Source organism: Fukomys damarensis, unplaced genomic scaffold (assembly GCF_012274545.1).
Source record: "Fukomys damarensis isolate Sample0158 unplaced genomic scaffold, DMR_v1.0_HiC HiC_scaffold_13, whole genome shotgun sequence".
Lineage (NCBI taxonomy): Eukaryota > Metazoa > Chordata > Mammalia > Rodentia > Bathyergidae > Fukomys > Fukomys damarensis.
In genome coordinates, this window is record NW_022900925.1 from 9,644,747 (window position 1) to 9,654,920 (window position 10,174).

A 10,174-nucleotide genomic window follows, 5' to 3' on the forward strand; every position below is an offset into this window, starting at 1 on the left:
TGGGACCGGGTCCTGAGGCCCGCTCGCCGCTGGCGGCGTCCGCTGCCTAGCAACGGTGAGGGGCAGTTCCCCGCAGGATGCCGGGGAGTGCCTAAGGAGGAACGCTGCGGGAAGGTTACATCATCCAGCTGCCGTTAACCTTTCTTCTTTCTCCCAGTGCTGTACTGCCCAGAGATCAAGGATATTGCCCGCATGACCCGGTGCACGCTGTAACTGAGGAAGACGGAAGTTATAGCAGAAGGACGGTGGGAGCTGCAGCCTCTGGCGCGTTTCAGTAGGGGCTAAATGTCAAGACTACACCCTCCCCTATCTGGGGTTGGAGTATGATGAGGGAGTTGAGCCGAAGGCCAGAGGGAACGCCCTGGCAGGTGTTGATGCTGAGCTGAGGGCCCTAGGTGAATTCGCCCCCATATACTGATGGTGCCAGCGTTACGTTTTCATGATGGAGTAGCCCAGGGATGATGTAAACAAAGCCTACATTACTGTGGGAGGAACTTGGCTTCTGCCCCGGGAGTCTTTGGTATGTGGGAGCAACATATCACATTTTAGCAATTGTAAATGGTTTGAAGTTTTTAAAAAAGATGGAAGTCACGTGAGAAGTGAGAACCTCACTTCTCTAGCATGTAAGGACACTGGTATGCCTGTCTCCCCACTCCCACTTGTGTTTCAAAATTTACTGAGATGCCTCCCTGTTATGATTAGAGGCCTTGCTTCATTTCCCAATCTCCCTTCAGCCTGCTAGGGCAGGTATCAGAAGGTCCAGTGGGCATTTATGTGAGGCACTTAATTAAATATCAGGAATGGAAGGCGAGCCATTTGGTGAGGGCATTGCAATTTAAATTTTTTATATTATCTGTATTATTTTTCACAAGGACACTGGCACTATTGGAAAAAATGTTTATAATTTTAAACTTGTGTCATATAATGTCATACAACCATCTGTTGTATGCTGTCAGTTGCTTAGTCATAGTCAAGAACTATCAGTGGTGTCAATGAGAGCTTGTTGAAAGTGCAGAATTTTAGGATCCCACTCCACACTTGACTGTACTTTAACAGTCCCAGTAATTCATTTGCATACAAGTTTAAGAAGCAACTAGACACTCTATTATATCACCATCTGTTGGTATAATATTTAAAACAATACATTATACTATCTTATTGAAAGTTCCAGAGTAACATTCTGTTGAAGAAAACTTCCATTTTTCTGAGTTAAAAATGTGAAGTACTTTAAGTGTAGGCCTCAATTTGTTAGGGGTCTCCAAGGTTTATTTTTGGTGTTTGCACAACTCTGTAAATATACTAAAAACTTTTTTTTTTTTTTTTGGTATGGGGATTGAACTCAGAACCTTACACTTGTGAGGCAGGCGTGGTGCCACTGAGCTAAATCCCTAGCCCTCCAAGGTTTATTTTTGAATGACAGATTATAAGTATATCCATTATAGGCTATAAATACCTATTTTAGAGTCATATTTTGCTATTTTCCTACTCTTCGCAATTTGTTCCCTTTTGAGAGCCCCTTTCCCTATCCTCTGTAACATATATTTTATTTTTATTGCTTTTACTTCCTGATATTTCATGTTATGTGATTGTCCCCCACTCTATTACAGCAATGACTGACTTGTGAGTTTTAAAACTATCTCCAGACCCAACAGCAGTGTTAATGTGTAGTATGGACTCAATAAATATTTGTTGGATTTATCTATATTTTAATATAAGCTCAAGAACTAAGCGTGTGACATTACTCATTCTTTGAGAGAGTCTGTTAGTGAACAACAGTACAGGCCAAGAAACGTCTAGCAGTTAAAATCTTCGGCAAACTATACATGTCTGACCAAAAAATGTGTTCCTCTGCTTCATAATGGGATTGAATCTGTGGAGTGTAGCGACCTCTACTGACTCTTAGGGGAACTGAGCAACTTGAAGGTGGAAAGGATGATCAAAAGGAAAGGAAGGCAGTTTTCAATCTTGCCAGGTAAAGTACTCCTGCTGTATTTCTGTCCAAGAAGCCCTTCATCCCTTCTGTACCCCAGCGAGGCTACAAGGGCACATACTCCATCTCTACGCTAAACTCATCACATGGCTGGAGTGGAAAAAAGGACCCCAGTTTTACAGAATGCTCCAAGAGCTAAAAATAAAAAGTCACAAGATTGAAAATGTTTTAAAGTGAAAGATGGATAATATGAAATGGCAGAAAGAAATCTTTCTTATACCTTGCCCCTACCCCAATTTCCCCCAGCCAAAAATAACAGAGCACACAGAAAGGAAAGTATAATTTATATGTACAACCAATAAACCTGATACAGAAGAGGGGATTGGGACAGACCAGGAGTGGGTATGAAGAGACTGGGAAAAGGGAAGCAAGAAAGTGAAGGGGCAGTGAAAAGGAAGTGGGAGGTTCGCCATGCAAACTGCCACTCCCTGGCCCCTCCTGGGAAGTGGGATATGCCCACATCTCCCTAGTCTGCCTCCACTGTGTTGTTCTGGTCCCACAAATTATGAGTCCCTTGACTAGGCCCCTGCCTGCATGGCTCACATTTAGTCTGTATCCGGCCTAGAGCCCCAGAGTAGGGGCTGCCCCTGTGTCTGGCCCACTTCTCCTGCCTTTTCTAGGTTACCTGGTTTCCTAGAACAGGTTGGAGAGCTCCTCTTTGGCTTGAGGGATTTACCATCCAACTATTACTTTTTGTTGGGGGTGCCTAGGGAGGAGGGGAAAGTTCCCCACACAAGATGCTGGTACACAGGAAATAACTGAGCGAGTGAATGTCGCCTTTATTCTGAGGCTGAACAGTAATTGACTTCTTCCCTTGTAGCTGTTCCACCCTCCATTTGGGGAGAAGTATGGGAAGGTTAACGTACAGCCACTCCTTCTGTTCCTTTCTCCCTCCCAGGGCTCATTTTTATCCCTCTCTACAAGTCCCCCCTCCATTTGAAACTCCTCCCCATGGAAGTTCTTAAAGGCCAGGCATGGCTAGTACCCACTTCTGCAGGAGGTGGAGCTGATATTGCAGGCAAAGAGATTAGGGAGGGTCCACCTTTTTCCTCCCCACAACCGTTTACTGGGAAGCTGTGTATATTTGGCAGTGGGGGATAAAGGTATTTGGAAGACCCTGCTAACTATCTCCCATCCAGACCTCTTCACACCAGCACAGTCTTCAAAGCTTGGTGGGAAAAGTGCGTGGGGGTGGAGAAAGACAAGGGGCTCTTGAAGAATTATAGAGGGGCAGAGGGGCGCCTAGCCCAGTGGTGACCCAACAGGTGGGGAAGGTGGAAGGTTGGCAGCAGGCCCCAGAGCCTGGGCAGGGGGTCGGCCTCGGGATTGGGGCCTGGGTGAAGGACACGCCTGGAATCCAGTCAATCGTCTATACAGATCACCTCCCCGGCTCGGGGCTCCTTCCGATCCAGCCCGTCTGACATCAGTGCCCCCACCATTTCCTTCTCCTTCTTCACCAGCACTGGAGGGCCGTTGGTGGCGGCTGTTTAGGAAGGGAGTAAGGAATGGTCAATTCTCAAAGCACTCCCAAACATCACTTGCTGACAATGGCATAGTCTCACTTACAGGTCACCTCCTGACACATCTGATTTTCATGGGTATAAGGGTAGAAATACCGAGGCAAACATCTCTCCGTGAGTTTCCCCTTGCCACATGACTGAACAATATTCTATACTTCTTAAGATTTTGCTTTCCCTTGAGGTGACCCAGAGGCAAGGCCAATAGAACTACTAAAATCCTGGGTGAGGTTTTTAACAATGAGGGTAGAACAAAGCCCAGAACAACCTGATTCCCTAAAACACTGGATATTTCCAAGAAAGAAGTCGGGCTGGAAGACAAGGGAGCCAAGCAGGAATGAAGCTGGGCAAAGGAAGAATGAAAGAAGCAGGGATTAGGAAACCACCAGCTGACCTGTTATGAAGGACCCTGCCGGCATCTGGCTGTAATTGGCGCCTGCGGCGGCCAGGGCCCCTACGGGTGTGGCGCTGAAGGCCGCCCCGTACCCCGGAGGTGTGGCGTAGGGACCCGGGGGAAAGGCCTGGAATAGAGAGCAAGCTGAGGTTAGTTAGTCCATAGTCTTTGAGAAAAGCAGCTGTATGGGAATATGAGCCATACTCTGGAGATACTGAGGGTGTGACAGAGGCAGGGAGACTCACTCAAGGGTGAAGACTGAGGTCTAGCAAGTTTTTCCATACGGTATAGGATTCTGATATGTATGTGTGTGTGTGTGTGTGTGTGTGTGTGTGTGAAGAGGAGCACCAACAGGGAAAATGAGTTAGAGGGAAAGAGGGTTACCGGTGTGGGGTGAGGCTCCGTGCCCTTGCTGGCCAGCCGGCTGAGGATGCTGCGCTCGGACATCTGAAGGCGGGCTGCGATGGGGGGTATTCGGGACAGCGTGGCTGGCAGGCGGGTCACGTCTGCCTTCATGTCGCTCAGCAACTCCTCCAGCTGGTTCAGAACTGGGGCCCAGGCCACAGAGAAAGAAGGGCAAGAGAGGGAAAGAGAGAAATGGAGCCAGGAAAAGTGACAAGGAATCATACGGACAGATGTAGTCAGAAAGAGAATGATAAAGATGACAAAGAACCAGAGTCCAAGTAACAGAAGAAAGTGACATAAAGTTAAAACAAAAAGAGCAACTCGGTAAAGAAAAGTATCAGGAAAAGAGAGGCCAGAACACCAGAAAGGACAGATGGAGAGAAAAAAGATGGAGAAAAGGGAGGTAGGGGAGGACATTGGAAGACATGGGGGTGGGGAGTTGTCAGAACATCCCATACTGGAAGAGGGAGGTTTGGGGGTTGGGGATGATGGGGAGGAAATAGTCAGGAGGCATGGGAGTGGTCAGTGGTGTCAAAGATTAAAGGAATCAAGGTTTTAATACATAAGGGAAGAAGGAGGTTAAAGGGTAAGCATTACAGATTTAAGGAATTAGAACAGGGATCAAAGGGGCCAGGAGTCAGTCACTACACCAGACAGAGTTAATGGTTAGAGGGCTTTGGGATTTAATCTGTAGTTATCAAGGTAAGAGTATGGGAAAAGGGTTGAAGGTCAAAGGGACGTTTCATACGGCAGGCTCAGAGAGGCAGATGAGCAGTAGTTTCTGCCTCATGGAATGAGTGATGTGAGGGAATGTGACCTGTGAGATCAAAGCTAAGGAAATTTATGGTGTACACAAAATCCAAGGTCTCAAACTGGGTGACATTAGCACCATGGCAGGTGTGCAGCACTACTGTGTGGAGGGACATGCATCTGGGGAGGTCCCTGCTGGGCAGTGACATGAACACACTCAGGCATGGAGAAGGATTGGTTTGCACAAGTAATAGAAGCTAAAAACCAAGAGGGTGCCAGGTGGGTCAGGTAGGGTTAGAGGTCAGAGGGGGGTGGTTCAGAGGGTAAAGGGGGCAAGGGGTGGGAAGATTTAAAGGGGTGCGGGGTGAAGACTTACGCAGCGTTGTGGGCCCTCCCCCGCGCGGGGCCACCGCGGCCCTTACCCTTGTGCAGGACAGCGTTGGCCGGCTTGTTCCCCGCCAGCGACTCCTTGGAGAGGTGCTGGTGGCTCTCGGCCAGGCACTCGGCCTCGGCGAAGCGGGCGTGGAGGGCCATGGCGGGGTGCGCCGGCTCCTGTGACAGGTTCAGGTAGGCCGCCCGCCGCAGCTGCTCCTCAATCACCAGCGCCTGCTCCAGGAGCTGAGGGCATGGGGTAGGGGTGAAGGCAGGGCTTTGCCAGCCACAGATGAGCAACACTGGGATAGGACACAGCACTGGAGACTCACCCTGTCCTCACTGCAGGCCCACAGCACCCATTATCTCGTCTCCACACTGACACTGACCCCTGCATCAACCCTGATCCAGGCCAGTTACCAACACAAGGTTAACTTTGGTCTTGGCCTCAAGGTGTTAACCTTCCTTTCCTAGGTTTTCAGAAGATCTGGTCCTATTACTAACCCAATCCCCCTTTCAACCTATTCCTTTCTTCCCTTATCCCCACCTTGAACCTCCGGGCCAGGAACTTATTTTTCATTTCCAGAAAATTCCCCTTATTGGCTTCAGTCTTAAATGGCTCATTGATAATGGCAAACTGAGCATCGTTCTGGATGTCCTGCCACCGTGCATAGCCATGGCTGCCAATGAAGGAAAGGGGACCGTCAAGGAATTTAACAAGGATGGGTTTGGCTGTGAACACTTTTCCTTTTACCCACAATCTCCCCACAGTATGTCACAGCCCCCTTCCCCGGTATGGACTCTTCTTCTCTGTAGTTGCCCTCTTAGTTGAGAGAACTTTTTCTCTGCGCTCTATCAAAGGATACAGGACAATCCCAGCCAGAAGCCAATAGTCATGTCTTCGGTGCCAGATCTCATTGAGTTTCCCTGAGGAAATGGCTGCCCGTTCCTCATTCTGCCACAGTGTGTGAAGCTCTAAAGAGAGGACAACAAACAGAAGAGGGATCAGGAATTTGCAAACCATATCCAGTCTGACAGGTATGAACAGGAAACTGACAGAGTACTAAAGGCTCTGGACTGGGCTGGGATGTAGCTCAGTGGTTCTGCTGCCTGCCTGGCAAGCACAAGGTTCTGAGTTCGATCCCTGATACCAAAAAAAAAAAGAAAAAGAGAGAGAGAGAAAGTTCTGGAAGAGTGGATAAAGGCTACATTAAAGTTAAGGAATAAAGTTAGTTACAAACAAGGTTCAGGTTAAGACTAAAGGTGGGATCAGACAGCTATGGAGTTAGGTGGTACACTTAAGGAAGATTTAGAGCAAGGATTACAGTCAGCATGCTCCATTTCACTGGAAGGTACCTGGAATTATAGGCAGAAGGACAGTCTCAGGCAAAATGAGAAACTTCAAGAAGATAGGCAGGTCTCAGTGAGGACCAGACAGAGGTGAGAACCTCCCTCACCTGTGAAACCGCCATCAGCGATATTGAACATGAACCGAGGCTTCTCCACCTTCTCTTCACGACGCCCGTTGGACCGCGGCTCATCTCTAGGAGGCCCTGGTCGAAGCTCCCGGTCCCCTTTTACATCTTCTGCTAAGGTAGATGGAACAAAACTCACACCTCAGAACAGCTTCTTCCCATATCCCAGGACTACCTGTACTGTACTGGCTTTTTCAATAGCTACCCACCCAGAACCCAGGCATTTGGTCCCCCCAACTCCACCTCCCTTGACCCTCTCAGGGGCCCAGATGTCCAGTCCTTCCACCCATTACCTCTCTTGCCCAAATCCCCTGTTTCCCCCTCCGGCCTCTCCCTGTGTTCCTGTCCATCCAACGGCTTCTCCTCCCCCCTTTCTCCTGGCGTCGGTTCTGTGGCTGTGGGAGGGGGAAGGGATAGGAAGGGAGGATATCAACTCATCCCCTGACTCCAGAAGAGGGAACTCCCAAATTCTAATCCCCTCATCGCCAATGAGGCCATGCTCCCACCTGACTTCTCTCTGTCCCCTCGGAACCCAGGTTCAGGCTCCATCTCTCCAGGTACCCCTGGTACTTCATCATCTAGAGGAATCTTCCTTGGCTCCAGCCGCTCCCCAAGTGATGGGGCTGGGCTGGGGACATCAGCCTGGAGTAGGATAAGGATCAAGATGAGCTGAAGGGCTCCTAGGCACCTGGTTGCCAGGACTCCTACAGATCCCTCTATTTCCTCTCCTCAGAGGGAGCCAGGTAGTACACACCTCTGTTTCCATCTTCTCTATAATTTTGCTATTTTTCTCTGGCTTTTCATCATGATTTTCAGCTTCATCCTTTTCAAGAGGTATCCTTATGCCATCTCCTTTCTCACTCGGAGCAGGAGTAGCTGCAAGGAGAAGGCAGAGTGAGAGCTAAGAGTTTTTTTGGGGGGGTACTGGGGATCGAACTTAGGACTTTGCAATTGGGAGGCAGGTGCAGTGCCACTGAGCTAAATCCCCAGCCTATGTTAAGGTTTTTAATAAAGCTGAAATGTATTCCAAGGGTTCATGTGTTGAAATTTAATTCCCAATGTGAGGCATTAGGCAGGTGGAAACTTAATTGAGTATGGTATTTAAGGATAGGACCTCTGGGGGGGTGATTAAGATAAGATAAGGTCACCACAGTGGAGCCCTAATAACTAAATCATAGTGAATTCTAAGAGGGACCAAGATGAGAACACATGTATACTCCTGCCATGTAATATCCTGCACTTTCTCAGCAATCTGTCAGCAAGAAAGTCCACAACAGGGCCAGGGATTTAGCTCAGTAGTCCTGAGTTCTAGCCCGGTACCAGGGGAAAAAAAGCAAGCCCACAACAGGTGTGGCCTTTTGACCTTAGTTCTCCATAACCATGAGCTAAAATAAACTTTTCCTTATAAAGTTACTTGACCTCATATATCTCTCTGTAGTCACACAAAACAGACTAATAAGGAAGGCAGAAGTCCTCCCCGATCCTGACTCCTGACTTCATTTCTATTTGTTCTGCCATTCCAACTCCTGCTTACCAGGTTTAGAGGTGCAAGGACTGTTGGTAGCAGAAACCTCAGGAGTTGTAGGAGATGTTTTGGTAGGAGAGGAGGCTCTGGAGGAGCGCTTGGAGTCTGCGCTGGGGTCAGGCATCAGCTCTGGCATTGACCAGCGCCCATTGATATGCTCAAACTCCTGCACCTAGGGAAGGGCATTGTAGGGACAGGGGTCACCTCCAGGGCTTTAGATACACAGGAAGCTCTGCTCCCCTCTGTCCTGCACCAGCCTGAGGATAAAACTCAGGAATAGAAAGCAGAGGAAGAAAAGAGCCCAAGTGGCTAGAGTGAGTCTCAAAGTGAGGGGAGACTAATACCTTCTTCTTGACGAGAGACATGACTCCAATGCGGGTCAACACCTGCTGGCGACTCAGTCCCTCCCGAGGGACCCCATCAGCAAAGGTTTCAGAACCATCTGCCCCAGGCTCACACAGATGGCGCATGAACAAAGACACATATGCCCTGAGAAGCATGGGGATGGGAAGAAGGTTAGGAACCCTTAGAAAGTAAATGAAGCAGTGAGGGAAGCACAGAGATTACTGAACCCCCCTGAACCTTGACACCTCAGGTACTTCCAGGCCTTCTCTATTGGGCCTCTCACTTACCAGCTGTCCAAATCTTAACTTCCCCACCTAACCCTCCCTCTGCCCCGCTGCACCTCCTAGGTCTTGGTACTGTACTCCATTCCTAGGCCCCCATCAGTCAGCTCCTCATCTCTTCCACCAGGTTCCTCCTGCCAGGTTGTTATGGCCAAGTAAGTGTGAGGCTAGGCCAGCCCAGGAGAGGATCTTTCCTCAACTACCTCTCCCATGAAGGAGGATGCCAGGCTTCTACTCTAGGCTTGGCTGAGGGGAGGTGGAATAGGCTGAGCCCACCTCCCAGGAAACCAAGCCAGAAGATACTATACGGGCAGGGAGCATGGTGATCAGTTGAGTAAGGTCACATCATATGGCGGCCAGGAGGAAGAAAGCAGCACCCCAAGTCCTTACTCCTTGCCCAACTCAGCCCTAAATCACCCACACTCACTTAAACTCCTTCTCAGTCTTGCCCCTCAGGTCCCGCACCAGCCACTGTGTGGTGAAGGCATCCTGTGGTGGCATCCCCCAGCGCATCACAGCATTGAGGAAGGCCTTCCGCTGACGGGTGTTGAATCCCAATACCTGAGGGTGGGGCAAGGAGGCAAAGGCTATAAATGACCAGGGGTCTCAGGTCTTAGTCCTTTCTACCCTCAGTGACCCAGATGTCAATTTCCAATGCTTTACCTCATCCCTTCACTTGATGCCAAGCCCTCATTCTCTGCTTAAAGAACACATAAGAGATCTGAGCTTAACTCTCACCTCTATGTTGCCCCCAACTCGAGCCAGCAGTGGAGGCAGTGGTTTATCCTTTTCATTTCGTAGCTGCCTTTTTGACTGTCGACGCCCTGAGGGTATGGGTGACACTAGTTAATAGTAGAATCACTACCTTCTCTAAGCATCAGTCCTTCCCTACACCCTACTCCCATAAAGTACGAGACACAGAACAGTCTGTGCCATGTTCACTTCTAATTTTCTCCTAAGTATTTCAGAAATACTAGCCCAATGAATCTAAAAGAATCAAGTCATATTTAAAAATTAATAGAAAATGTTCAGGGCCAGGGATTTAGCTCAGTGATGCCAGTGCCTGCCTCACAAGAGCAAGGTTCTGAGTTTGATCCCTTATCAAAAAAAAAAAAAAAAA

General features: G+C 48.8%; 2 protein-coding genes and 1 non-coding gene across 16 annotated transcripts in view; 1 reads left to right on the forward strand and 2 right to left on the reverse strand.

Moving 5' to 3' along the window:
• Rnf227 (ring finger protein 227) overlaps window positions 1–1,325 on the forward strand; it is a 2,174-nt gene extending 849 nt beyond the window's left edge. Inside the window, exons 2-3 of the mRNA XM_033762728.1 lie at window positions 2–55; window positions 158–1,325. Coding sequence (XP_033618619.1) covers window positions 2–55; window positions 158–213 — 110 coding nt within the window. The 3' untranslated portion in view covers window positions 214–1,325. The remainder of the gene's footprint in view (window position 1; window positions 56–157) is intronic.
• A 1,290-nt stretch (window positions 1,326–2,615) lies between these two features.
• The window catches only part of Chd3 (chromodomain helicase DNA binding protein 3), a 25,594-nt gene continuing 18,035 nt past the window's right edge, over window positions 2,616–10,174 (reverse strand). For 7 of the 14 annotated variants that reach the window (XM_010614908.1, XM_010614907.3, XM_010614902.1 and 4 more), the window contains 14 exons: window positions 9,793–9,878; window positions 9,482–9,615; window positions 8,773–8,917; window positions 8,438–8,600; window positions 7,658–7,779; window positions 7,410–7,545; window positions 7,197–7,298; window positions 6,886–7,017; window positions 6,295–6,403; window positions 5,976–6,108; window positions 5,433–5,674; window positions 4,286–4,449; window positions 3,902–4,028; window positions 2,616–3,473 (listed from right to left, as the gene is read on the reverse strand). In XM_010614908.1, the coding sequence (XP_010613210.1) occupies window positions 3,233–3,473; window positions 3,902–4,028; window positions 4,286–4,449; window positions 5,433–5,674; window positions 5,976–6,108; window positions 6,295–6,403; window positions 6,886–7,017; window positions 7,197–7,298; window positions 7,410–7,545; window positions 7,658–7,779; window positions 8,438–8,600; window positions 8,773–8,917; window positions 9,482–9,615; window positions 9,793–9,878 (2,036 nt within the window). In that variant the 3' untranslated portion in view covers window positions 2,616–3,232. The remainder of the gene's footprint in view (window positions 3,474–3,901; window positions 4,029–4,285; window positions 4,450–5,432; window positions 5,675–5,975; window positions 6,109–6,294; window positions 6,404–6,885; window positions 7,018–7,196; window positions 7,299–7,409; window positions 7,546–7,657; window positions 7,780–8,437; window positions 8,601–8,772; window positions 8,918–9,481; window positions 9,616–9,792; window positions 9,879–10,174) is intronic. The other 7 variants (XM_010614914.3, XM_010614910.3, XM_010614903.1 and 4 more) reach the window with 6 other exon arrangements.
• LOC117285918 lies at window positions 9,212–9,349 on the reverse strand. Its single transcript, XR_004517049.1, has one exon.